The following is a 13406-nucleotide window of genomic DNA, read 5'->3' as shown; positions in this document are numbered from 1 at the left end:
AGATGTCTTAGGATTCCTCTGATGTCTCCATATAATGTCTAGAGCTTAAAATGTCCCTCATAAAGCTGTCAATATTCCCTTAAGAATCTCTTGCTGAATATTTTTTTAATGTAAGTGCATTGTCTTTGGAGAAGGCTAGCAGTGGAGGTTTTGACGTAGCAGTCGGCTCCAGCAGTGCTTGGTTTTGAGTGTCAGAAAGCGAAGGGAGGTACGTGAAGAATAGGGAGAGGACCAACAGCGTAACTCTCTGCTCAGTCTCTATTTTGATCTAGCGGCGCTGAAAGCAGACCCTGTATCACGTGAGAGAAGGCGCAGCACAGCTATGTGGGGTCGGAGCTCTGCCCTGCGTGATCCCGATGCGCACCTTGTGTCGACGTTAACTTCAACGGAGGGTTAATCACTGCTGCCGCGGCGTCAGAGTGCTGGGGGATCTGGGACAGATGGGGATATTGGGGAGGCCTGAAAGAGCACACACAGGTGAAACTGGGCTGTGGAGGTGGCATGATGGAGAACGTGGACAGAGAGGAAGGGGAAGAGAGCAGTGAGGAGTGGAAAGCAAAGGAAAGGAAAAGAGCGTAATGGTGTAGATCTGGAGGTGAAGGTCAAAGGCTCCATGTGACTGCTGTGTGGTGGCTAGTTGGGTTTTTTTGAATGTTTGTACATGTTGCTGTAAACAGCCCCAGGCTGATCTAAAAGTGCTGGGGGGCAGAGGCTGTAAATTAGAGACGTCGTTCTCCTTATAAAGAGACCAAGCAACTTGAAGTGTCTTTGGCTTAACAGCATTTTGCATGCTCGTTCCTCCATTGCTTCTCCATTCATTTAAGTTCCTTGTATTAGGTTTGATGTAGTCTTGCTTACTAATGGAGCAGGAACAGCACTGAGAGTGTGTGACCCTGGAGGTGCTGGGTAAGCAGTATTGCCGCCCTGGCAGCGAGGCAGGGCGGGATGATCGAATACCTGCCTTCCCGCCTCTGGCTGCTGCGTGACTGTTCCGGTGCTTGCCCTGCCTCGCTCCGTGCTGAGGGCAGCTGGCTCGCAGGGCACCTCTGGCCCTCCCTCCTCTCCTGGTGGCCCCTCAGCTTTGTCCCTCACTGGCAGGCGGGCCTGAGGTGGCTGAGAAAACAGCTGAAGTGAAATACAGCGAGTGTTAAACCTGAGAGCCAGGGTGTGGGGGGCTTAACTCGAGTTTGGCCTCTCTGCCCCGGCCCTGGGCGTCCCCAGGGCCTGGGTTACCGTCCTCCCTGAGGGGATGAGGGGGACGGACCCCGGGAGCCATGGTAGGGTTGGGGTGTGCGGGGCTGGAGGGGGCCTTGGCCCAGCCGCGGGCTGAGGGGCGGCAGAGGGGCGCCTGCGGCGGCGGGGCCCCGAGGAGACGGCGGCGGGGCCCGTGGCAGAGCTCGTTCGCGAGGAGATGGCGGCGGAGGGACCCCGCCTCCCGCTCCCGCCGGGTTAAACGGGGTGAGGCACTCTTTGGCCGCCGGCGGAAGCAGCTGAGCGCTGGGGCTTGCGCGATGCGGCCTATAAAATGCTGGGGTGGCGCGGAGGTCTAGGCAGTCGGAGCCGGGGCTAGCGGGGTGCTGATTGCAGGGGTGGCACTGGCGGAGCGGCGGGAGCCCCAGGAGGTGGTGGCGGCCTGAGAGACCCCCGTCTGCACCCTCACTCCTTCCTCCTCTCTCGCCGGGGAGGTGCGGCGGCGACAGCGACAGCCACCCCCGGAGCCGCGGGCCGCGCCTCCCCCCGCCCTGCTGGATGCTCTGGGGCTCGGTCCCTGAGGGGGGCCGCGGCGCCGGCAGCCCCCGCTGTGGCGGGGCCATGGGGGCGGGCAGCGGCAGGGCGCGGAGCCCCCTTCCACGCTGAGAAGGCCCCTAGTCCCGGCGCCGATGCCGCGCTGTCCCCTCACACCCGGGCCCTGAGATCCTTATCCCCCCCCCTTCCCCACCTTATCCTCCCCATGCCAGAGGGAGCCTCTCGCCTCGGAGACGCCTTGCAGCAGCCCCGCCGGCCCGGGGGTCTGCGGCTGCCCCCGCGGTATGAGAGGAGCTGTCCCCGCTGCCGGGGGCAGCCAGGAGAGGGGCAGGTTCCCACCCCGCCGCCGGCTGCCGTGAGGCGGCTGTAGCTGCCTCGGCTGGAGGAAGAGCCCCTTTGTTTTCCCTCCCTCCTTCCTTCCCGGGGCTTCATGCCCCCCTGAGGGATGATGGAGGTGGTGGGGGACTTTGAGTACAGCAAGAAGGACCTGATAGGACACGGAGCCTTTGCTGTGGTCTTCAAAGGTCGCCACCGCAAGGTAAACAGCGATGGGCTTCGCCCGCAGCCGGAGCGGGGCTGGTTACACAACCCCTGCCCGGGGCCGGGGTCGCTCCGCGGGGCTGCAGCCGTCAGGAGCCGCTCCCGGTGGGTGACAGCTGGAGGGGGCGGGGGGGGCCTCTGGGGAGTTTTGTCGTGATTTGGGTGTTTGGGGAAAAGAAAGAAAGGTGCGGGCTGGGCTGAGGTACCGGGGCGGGGGCGGCGGGGCCCGGGGCTGGGCCTGCGCCCGGGGCAGCCCCGGCGTCCGGCCTGCCGCTGCTGCAGCCGGCGGCGGCCCGAGAGCCGAGCAGGCAGCTCCCGGCCTCCGTAAACCTTTTTTTTCCTCCCCTCCCCTAAAAAACCAACAACCTATCTGCGTTCCCACCTCTCCTCTCTGCTGTTTGGTAGCTCCCTAGCATAACGGCGAGTGGAGAGTTGCAGCTGTATGGGAGGCTGAGCCCTTTGTTTGTCAGGAGGGTCATGTTTATCTCGCTGGATAACGAGGGATCTAATGGAAAATTGTCTCCTTTGGGATTGGCTGAAGATTTCTTAAATTCAGAGGTGTCTGGTTTCCTGGCGTGGCTTGCTAATCACCGCCGATATTCATAGTTACGTTATGTTTTCTTGATGCTGTGAGAGTTTATTCTGGTGTTGGTGCCTGAAGTGCTCAGCTTTCCAGGAGACAACTGTTCAGATTTATCCTTTTGGAGCATTAGGGTAGTCCCTATGCTATCCTAATGCTCGCCTCCAAGACAGGCACAGTGCAGTGATTTTTGTGTTTAAAAAAAAAAAAGGGAAAAAGGAAAACACAAACCTTAAAGGCCAAAGGAGATGCTTCCACTGTACAAATAAATAGGCAATTTATTTTTAGATAATATATAAATAGACAGTATATAAGTTTACTTAAAAAAACCAGATGTTTTCTTGTGCAATTTTCAGCTGTAGAGCATAAGAAGGCTGAAAATGGGAAGTCCTTAAAGGAGAGTAAAAGTAATTTGATCATTGAGAGAGGACTAAAAAGCAGATGCATAGCATCGCTACCAAGAAATAAATGGGATATGATTACTTACTTCTTTTTTTTTAAATGCTTTTGAATCCATGAAAATGCAGTGTAGCTGCAGCTGGATTTTAATAACTGTCTGAGCTATTGTGGAATGAAATAGTTCTTGATGGTGTCATGTGATGTAGTAATCACTGGTGGGTAGAGTAGGGGTGATCTCGCAACTTTTTCTCCAGTGCTTTACTAGGTAGTTGTTAGTGGATAAAGTTTTAAAAAAATATAAAACTGACAATACTTTTTTGTTTGTTTCCAGAAAACTGATTGGGAAGTAGCCATAAAGAGTATTAACAAAAAGAACTTGTCAAAGTCACAAATCCTACTTGGAAAAGAAATAAAAATCTTAAAGGTATGTTAATTTGCAGTGATTTTTAAAGCTGCTTTACTTGAAAAGGAAAAGAGACTTTTGACCTAGTTCATTCCAGGTCATGGGTAGTATCACAATAATTGCTATTCTGCCTTTTGTTTCTTTGTTAGTTCCAGGAGAAATCCAGAACTAAAAAGACCAAGAAAAAAAGAGAAAACGATACTTTTTAAGTTCTGGAAATGGTCTCAGAACAGGTTATGGGCATGCTTTTGTAGTTAAAAGTTGTTGTAGAACCAGTCTATGTGCTTTGCTTATTGCACATACAGAAAACTTTGTCCTTCAGGATGGCTAATGTGGCACCTTTCCCAAGCAGTGCATACAACAAAAGTCGTAGCTGAGGGTAAAACATCAGTCTTTGATATTTCTTCATCTTCTTTGCTCAAAGATGCCTTGAAAGCTAAAATCAGCATGCTGAATTTGATTCCTGAAGCAGTCTTCCTACTTCTGAGTGGTGTTAATTGACTTAAAATGTGTAGTGTGGCTCTAATGAAGGAAATAAAACAGTATCATTTAGTTTTCAATGCTATTTTACGGAAATGTCTCCTTGGATGGTCTCTTAGCATTCTCTGCTCTCTGAACTTCACCACATTTCATTATACGTAGCTTTGCAGGAACAATTAATGCTGCTTTCTTTCCATGTTTCCAAGCTTCTTGAGATGCATCACTATTTTATATACTAATATATACATATTATATTCTAGTATATTTATTATATACCAGAAATTGTAGTGTTGGGTATATTAGTGTGCTGCAAGTACTTAGCAAAGACAGATGCTTTTTTGAGCAGTTAAAAATAACTGCACGAGCTGTCCTGTGAGTTTTATTTGGTTTGATTTCCATTTTTATTGTGAAACGGTAAGGTTGACTTGAAAATAGTGTAGTTGGTTACTTCGCTAAGCAAGAAATTGTCTGAGACTATAAAAGTAAATTTAGTCAGTTTTCAGTACTCACTAAAGGATCTGGTGCTGTAGTACTTTCTGTAACAAGACATAGAAAATACATTCTGGAACCAAATGTTTTTATGACCTCTGGAGATATTGCCTAATTTCCTATTCTTGTAAATATTGTCTAAATAGCTGGGATTTCTTCCAAATTCCATCAGACGGTCTAAAAAAGATATTATCTTTCTTTGTTAAGTTTGGTTCTCTTTGATTATCACCTGGCATGTTAAATTTAAAATAATAACAGCAACAGGCTATTTCTGTAATACAACTATTTTGTTTTACAGGAACTTCAGCATGAGAACATTGTAGCTCTCTATGATGTTCAGGTAAAATATATTTTGATGCCTTTTTCTTAATTGAAATTTATTTATGAAAATATAATGCATATATATGTATACTGAGTAGAAAATCTTGAACGGCCATATATTTTGTTGCTATAATCAGTTTGGTATTGAGAAAAAGAGATCCAGTTCCCTAGCAGTGGCAGGGGAGTTCTCTCATCTTCAACACACTATGCACTTATTTTATATTGGCTCTTTTTAAAAAGCAGGATGCACAGCTGGGATAGAAAGCTGTGAGGAATATGGTTTACTTGCAGGCAGCAGGGGCAAGTGGCAGCCCGAGAACCTCTGCAGAGGCTGTTTGTGTAGTCTGGTCCTGCCTCCAGAGAAAAAGCATCAGCTGGCTGGGCTGGAGCTCTGTCGGTGGCAGTAACTATTCTCCTGAATTAGCCTTGTTTCCTTGGCCCTATAATTTAATTGGAAAGTGGGTGTTTGTGGATAACGGCTGAATACACCTGAAGGAAAATGTGCTAGTAGGAGTTGATCTGAATGGATGAAGCAAGTGACGTTAAGAAGTCAACATAACTTAAAATACTCTGTTGTAGAAAAGGAGCAGCATCTTTGGGGTCTCTGTAACAAAGAAATGTATTCTATAGCCCTGTGTCAACGGTGAGGAAGAACTGAAGGAAGTCGAAGATGATGATCACACATGTATATATTCCTGTTGCCTGTGTTCAAAAGGATAGGATAAAGTATAAAAGCCAAGCAGACGTTTGGATTTTTTCAAGTAGGAGAAAAAAGTATTAAATTGCTTCAAATAGTCTTCCTCTTTTTATTCCCAGGATTCTGCCTGATAAGGTGAAGGAGTTATTTTTCTAGCCTATTTAGTGTAGTGTATTCTACCTAGTAGGAAGTACATTTTTTGTCTCCTAAGGCCTGCAAGTGTTGAGTAAAGCTAAATATTATGTGATGTAGGTTATGCAGCCATTTGTTCTGTGTGAATAAGAACTATACATTTATCTCCTGGGCTCAATTCTAATCTTAAATACAGAGTTACATTTATGAAAAAATTATTAAGAACCACCCTTGGGGCATTGCATAGTTAAGACAAAGCAGAATGACATTTTGACGTTCTTCAACGCATTCTGTCCTTACACGGTTGCATCCTAAAAGGTTTTCAGCTTACATGAAGGTGTGTATCTGTGTAGCTATAGAAATCTGTGTTCACAGAATATACGCTAGGCAGGCTCAGGTTTTATTGTGTGTGCAGGACATGTACTAACTTCTGTTGACTTTTGGTACAGAGTGATGGTGTTCATGTAGTAACAGACTATGCATCAAAACTTCCCATTTGGGTGTATAGACTCTTTCCCTCCTGGGTCTTGACTTCATAACTCTGCATTTTGAATGATACTAGCTGCTCTGAGAGGGAAAGTATAGTTTCTTGTGCTTCTTGAAGAGACCAGGCTTTCCTGAGTATGGCTAAGTGGAAATAATCTCTCAGCATCCTAAATTTAGTATATCCAGACATCTTGAAAGAAACTGGAATTGTTGACTGAGGGCGTTGGTGTGTGAGTAAGCAGCTGAATTTCAGATTTATAATTTACAGTTGTTTATATGTGAAGATTACTTACTAAGCTTTGCAGCTCAACCTGAGGGTAGTTGACTAGATATGTATTTTGATGATTTAACGTTGTGTATCTTCTAAGCCTTGGAGAGGCTTTTGCTTCTTTTGATTTATGCACAGAACATCCACAAGGGAAGAGAGGACAGAGCCATACACTTGTCTATGGTTTCTCTACCTAAAGGTTACTTAAAAACATAACTTTTAGGCTTTTCTGTTCTGCCACAGGAAAGGGTGCCCTTAGAGTGACAGGACTTCTTGAATGATCAGCCCTGTATTCTCCATTTGAGAAGGGGGTGTTCCTGCTTGTCACTGACTATTGCATTTAAATAATATGAACAATTAAAGCAAAAAGAAGGGAAAACCTGTGTCTCATACCTTGGATATATTTCAAATACATTCATGGGAAACATAAAGCTTGGCACTATGATGCTACTTCTATAGAAGAAATTGCTTTGCAAAATACTGTCTGAAGAATGTGACACTTGCACAAATAAGCTTTTCCCTTTCTGCACAGGGCTATGTTTGTGAAATATTATACATCATTAACTTGTGTGATTACATTAATTTATAACCCAGCAAGAATGAACACTATGCAAGGCATTCACATGTCTAGTAGGCTGTTACACCTACTAATTTTCTTTAGCATTTCATGTTCCAGCATGTACTGCCCTTTTTGTTTGCCATAGTATTGTGAACATAGTGATATAGTACAGCAGATAAGACTTTAGGATTTCAAGCAATTTTTACGTTACAGAAGCTATTGTTTTTTTCCCTCAGTGCTGGAGCCAGTGGAGTCTGCGTCACAGTAGGAACTTCTCAGTGTGACTGGGAGTCTGTTTTGTTTTTATAGTTCTGTTGGTCTGAAATTTTTCTTAACCTTAGACAGTTTGAAATAAGAAAATGCTCATGTTTCAGATGCACTGTTTGGCAGACCATTTAGCTGAATAATCCAAGAACTGATTGTTGTACTGAGTTTTCAGATAGAAAAGATGGTGTGCAATGTAAGTGGCAAAACTAAGTGAAAAAAGTGTAAATTAATTGCAAGTAAGAATAAATATTTTTACACCTCATAATATTAAATGAAATTATTTGTACTTAATGGCAGTACTTTGAGATTAAAGCTGTATCCCTGCATAGCAATTTGGAATATATCTTTTATTAAGTTTGAGAATGAAAGGGTAGTTATTATTTTACATCTTGCAAAAGGCTTCATTTGGAATTGTTTTCACAGGAGGTAGTTAAATTCCTTCTCTTTCATCTCCGCTCATTTATGGTTGTGTTCCTGTTGCATGATCTGTGACCGGTCGCACAAGTCAGTGTAATAAAGATACATACACCACTAAGGTTTTAATTAGATCCAAGGAGAACTTGTGAGCCATTCTGCTGATAGCATATGAACATTCTAAAACCTTCTACATTGCTGTTGCTTCGGCTACTGTGAACACCATTTTGATGTGTTAATTAGTATGTATAGGGTCCACTGTGTTAAATTACTAGAAATGCCCATTCATCTGGAGACACACCCGAATGAATTGGTGTGCCGTTAATGTTGTATGTGCATTGGTCGGCATAAAAATCGTTTGTTCTGGTGCCAGCACGATAATTGCCCTTGATTTCTCTAAGGTGGTTACATGCAACCCTGACAGGTTTGATCTGCAGTTAAGCATTTTATGTAAGCAGAGCATACCGTTGTTGTTTGTGCCATCTCAGAAGGCTGGGGATCTGCACACACCAGGGTGTGGAGACCAGTGGTTCTAAGACTGAAGGCATTTGTGGGGGTACTTAAATATGAACTGTCCATCTGTGAGAGGCAAATGTTTTGCAGTAGTAGGGCTCTGAAAAATAAGCATGCGCAGCTCACATCTAAATGTGAAATTAATTTTTCACGAAGTGAAATGCTTAAAAAAACCCTGAGAATATAGTAGATGTATAGCAAGACATAACCTGCTGAGACATTTTTTACTTATCTGCTTGGGCAAGAGTTTGGTATTCTTTCTTTCAAGAATAAAAAAACTCTTGAATCTCTAAAATGGTATAAGAATGCAGCTCTTTTCCCATGGTCTTGCTATGGGATGTCACTCATCCTGCAAAAGAAGATCAGACAGTCTTGGATCAACTTAATTGGGGAAATGGAGCCCGCTGTTTCTCAAAAGCAAAAGGAGTCTAAAATAACCTCTAACTCACCAGCATAAAGTACATTGAAGTCCTTGGATAAAGTATTATACTGAAGTATGAAGGTATCAGTAAGTTATTTGGAATGTGCTATATTTAGGACATGAATTTACGGTTTTGTGCAGTTCATGATCCCAAGTGTGTGCTGAGTAGAACTAATCTCTTACACAGTGCCAGACAGTGCCTGTTTTAGCAAATAATTTAATTCAAAACCTCTTTAGAATGTCAGCCGTCAGAATGAAAGACTGTAATGTATCTTGGAGATAGTGTTTTAGAAGAATGAATTAATGTCTTCACTGTAAGGAGTCTAAAGTTTGCTATTTGAACACTAGTTTAGGGAGAACTAATTTCTAGTGTGTTATTGGAGAAACAGTATCTGAACAGAAATTGTTTCCTGTTTTAGCTTGTTGGTACACAGCAGACAAAATAACTGCAGCTGCTTCTGCTGCCCTTGAAAGCAGTGGTCCTTCTGGTACCTACACCTCAGCCTTGACTTATACACAGGTGCCCATGAGTTCTTACTAGGGATGCTTATGGAAGGAACCATGTTTTAGCTCGTTGTTTTACCAGTGGGAATTAAATATTGCTGTTTGGTTTACCCAAGGACTCCAGTTGGTCTGGTAGGATTGCATATGTTTCTTGAGGCAGTTGCTTCAAGCATTCTGGTGTGTGCTCTTGATCTTGGTGTCTCACAGCTTTGATTGCCTCTATACTCTCATCATAGCTGTTTCTGAACTGTTGTCTTTTGAATGAGGACGTCTCAATATCTTTATTTTTTCCCTCAGCTCCTTGATTAAGGCCTTTTTGTTTGTCAGTGTTCATTCTCATTGTGTGTGGAAATAGTCATACGAAAACATGCCGTCCAGACAAGTTTTCAGATAAAAAGAAAAATCCTGCCCTGTAGAAATTGTAAAGGTTTTGAAATACTACCTGGCAGATGACGTTAACTGGAAGGTTGGTTACGACAATATTGGACTGCAAGGAAGAACGCCAGTGTAGGCGTTGAAGGTTAGGGACAACCAGTTAGAATTTGTTTTGGCCCACAGAACCAAAGAGTTGGAGTTACTACATAGTCCTTAGCTTACCTGCTGTGCCTAAATGCTATAATTTGTATTTCAAAACTGTTTCAGAAGATCTTCAAAACAGTTTTGCCTTTTCTTTGTGTTGTGCAGCAGGCCAATCTCTTTCATTACCTCCCATATGTATTAGTTAAGTTCATAACAGTACATAACATTTCACATAACAGAAAATGAGCGATACGGCTATTGTGGTACATTTCTCCATGGCTGATTGCTCTTTTATGTGAATAATTGGCAGCATGCATGCTATTTGAATCCTACAGGCACATGTCAACTGACATTTAGGCTGAGACTTAACGTTTAGTCAGAACTAACAAAATGTTCAGTCCTTTAGATGTGATAGGAGCTGAACATGTTAGAAGCTGCTGCTGTGGTGCACTCGCAAAGCAAAAACAAGAGTATTTGTAATACAGTAAGAAACAGCCTTAAAAAGATCTGGACCAGTCCTTTTTCACTAAATCATTGGAACGTTTTCCAAATGTATTTAATGCTCAGAAAAAATGAGGAATGTATTCCTGGCCAAAAAATTAAAGCAAATATAGCACAAATTAACATATCAGAAAATTAATCAGATAATAGCAGTGCACAAGCTGTCAGGTTAACTCTTACGCTCTTGGGAGTCCAATCATAAACCGCAGCTAAACAGAATCTATAAACTTGGAGCAAAATCGTAGTAACTATTTCTTTGCCACAGTTTCTGCTTTAGCAGCTCGCTAAGAGCTCCTTGCAGACTTTCAGCTTGTTCTAAAGGAGGACTTCTTAACCAAAAAGAAATCTAGGGTATGTTTCTGCCAATACACTAGAGTTCTAGCAACAGCTGTCAGAAGTGACCATGGATGTTTTGACTTCTTTTTCAATTAAAGTCTTTTAAATGGAACTACCGTGCTGAGTCTGTGATTTGGGTTGGAACTTCACATCCCCTGAGACAATTGTTGGAAGTCTGGGATTAAAATACGGCAAGTTTTGGCAACTACGTCGCCTCTTAACCTCTTTCTAGTAGGTTTATCTGTTAGCTTTCAGAATTGTAAAATGGTTTCTATTAACCTTTGCTATCTTTTACTTCAACTTGCAAGTAAAACCTAGATTCAGAATAAGAAGGCTTTCGTCAAGAAAACTTTAAGCAACAAAGCAAGGCATGCTGGGCAAAACTGTTCTGTAATTGTTGCAACACAACGCGTATTTGTTTTGCTTGATTATTTTTCTAGGTAGAAGTGTAAGCCAGAACAACTCCAGCTGCAGTAATTTTATGATCTGTATGTCAATGTAAATTTTTGAAAGCTTTGTTATCTGTTTCAAGAAGCAGTTTAAAATAGCTTGCTAGGTCAGCTTTAGTCCTGAATGTTAGTAAACTAGCATGTTTCAGATCTAATCTTTTCCTTTTTGAGCACTTTGCTCTGCTTAGCAAGTCAACAGAAATCACAAGTCTAGCGAATGATTATAGAGATGGCTTTATTTTTCAGCATAATAATTTAGAAGGGAAAAATGAGTCTACAGAATTGACTTGTGTTTTCTGAATGTATTCCCAAAATGGAGATCACATTCCCAGTCAGTCTGGCCAAGAACTGTAGTGCAAAATGTGAGCAACTGTGAAGGGATGAACAACTTCAGCTGTTTTGAAGTAAAGCTTGCATTGGTGGGATATTGAAAAGTGTTTGGTTATGAGTTAAAGTTGGGATGAGATGCAGCTGGGGAGCTTGGTACCAGTACTGTGCAAAATATGACTTCTGTAATAAGAATTAGATAGGACTTTTGACCAGTCTGGGAAAAACTGCGTGAAACCTCTAATCTGTTCTGCTGATTTAATGAAAAGGGATTTTCCAAGCTACAATAAGGAAACACACTCTACTTCTTACTATGACTTTAACCCAGTGACTTTTTTGATTATTATTAATCAAGAATATCAGTCAAAAAAAGATGAGTAATGCTATTTGAGGGAAATCTAGTGTCGTCTGTAGGAATGACTTTCCTTAAACAGGTGAGGGCTAGTACAACAGGACAAATCATCAGCTTGGTGTTTTTGAAGGGAGCAGTTTCATTTGAAAGGACTTTGTTTCCAAGGGAATCCAGAAAACACATTCTCTTAGTTCTGTGATGAATAAATGTCTGTCATGAGCTGAGCATTACATACTGCCATAAGCTGCTGTTTTTGTACAGAGTGTGTAGTGTAGGGGAGTGGAGGCACTGACGCTGTGGAACATCTATTTCTGATTCATGGGATTGCTATGTTCGGGTGGAAATCCACTAGCTGAGCTTCTTTCTTGTCACTGGAGAATGGACGGTTTCCATGCTTCTTAGCTGTGTTATTCTTTTACACAACACAGTTGTCCTTTAAGTGAAGTCATCCTCGGTTGGCAGAATTTTCAGTTTGATAAACTGGCATCTTAGTGTTGCTGTTTGGCATCCTTGGGGTTCCTGAAAGAAAGTGAGTTTCTGTCTCGGAAGATGTTGTTGCAAAGGAACAATGTAGAAAGAAACATTTATCATTATGTATTTTCAGTAATTTACAGAGCAAGTAATTACTTATCTTTTTTTGCTTTAATGTATGCACTTAGGTTTTGAGGCATTTATAGGATTTGCAAATTATGGTTCATGTTGGCCACAGCTGTTACACGAACATTGAACAATTGAGACTTCCTGAAATGTGATCTACTGCTGCTTTAATATTCTATATTAGTTGGAGTTTGCCTTTCATTCCCAACAGATTTGACTAATGTTCCTAGAAACTTGCTTTCTTTGAAGCTAGTTTCCAAATGTAAACAAATCTGTAATGTGCTTGGTGTTCTGAGCTGGAAAGAACCTCAAATGCATTTCTGTAACACAGACAAGGCTGGCTAAACTAAATGCTTCCAGAAGGTGAAGCAGCCTAATACAGTTTTGAATTAACCTTAAAACATCCAGTTCATCTTGAACTGTACTTACTACAGTTATCTGCAGTGGATATCTGTATCTGTGATGGATTGGTAGAAATCAGCTTTAATGGGTTGTACCACCCATGTGCTCTGTGCTGTGTTTGGTATTTAAGGTAGTTGGTTTCCCTAGCCTGGGCCCATGGGCCCATTTTTACTTTATTTTTCTTTTTAAAGCTTCTTAGCCTGACCTGTTAGCGAGCCCTTGAAAACGGCACTCTGTGGTAGTTCTTGCCAGTATGGTCAGATTGAACATGTGCTGAAGTTTTAATGCAAGCACTGAGAAAGGCGGCTAAGTTCACAGCTTTGTTTTGCCATGCAATGTCCCTTTTGACTTTTTTTTTGACACTAGTTAGCAGAACACACTCACACTGTCTACAGTTCCACTTCCAACTGGGGCATATGCCTGGCCTTGTCTGGTAGGCCATCTCGCTCTTTTCCTTCAACTGTCTTAAAAACATATTTTCTCACAAGCTGTCAACCTTGGTTTAAGTTTATTTTTAAAGTGAAAGGGACGTAACATACTATGTAACTAAAAACATCATCCCATTTATTGTATACTTGCCTTATGTTTCCTTCTAGTTCTCTTTGTGTTCTTTCCTTTCAGTCTTACTCAATCAGCTCAGAGGGAATGAATATTCTTATTACAGTCGGGTTTAAACACAGACATTTTTACTGCACTTTTGTGGA

At 42.7% G+C, this 13406-nt stretch overlaps 1 protein-coding gene across 1 annotated transcript in view; it reads left to right on the top strand.

Annotated features, from left to right (window-relative positions):
- The first annotated feature begins 2047 nt into the window (after positions 1-2047).
- ULK2 (unc-51 like autophagy activating kinase 2) overlaps positions 2048-13406 on the top strand; it is a 40299-nt gene continuing 28940 nt past the window's right edge. The window contains exons 1-3 of the mRNA XM_075168530.1: positions 2048-2284; positions 3597-3689; positions 4936-4977. Coding sequence (XP_075024631.1) covers positions 2192-2284; positions 3597-3689; positions 4936-4977 — 228 coding nt within the window. The 5' untranslated portion in view covers positions 2048-2191. The remainder of the gene's footprint in view (positions 2285-3596; positions 3690-4935; positions 4978-13406) is intronic.

Source organism: Calonectris borealis, chromosome 19 (genome assembly GCF_964195595.1).
Source record: "Calonectris borealis chromosome 19, bCalBor7.hap1.2, whole genome shotgun sequence".
Taxonomy (NCBI): Eukaryota; Metazoa; Chordata; class Aves; order Procellariiformes; family Procellariidae; genus Calonectris; species Calonectris borealis.
Note: the sequence above shows the minus strand (reverse complement) of the source record. Positions and strands in the feature narration are given on the sequence as shown.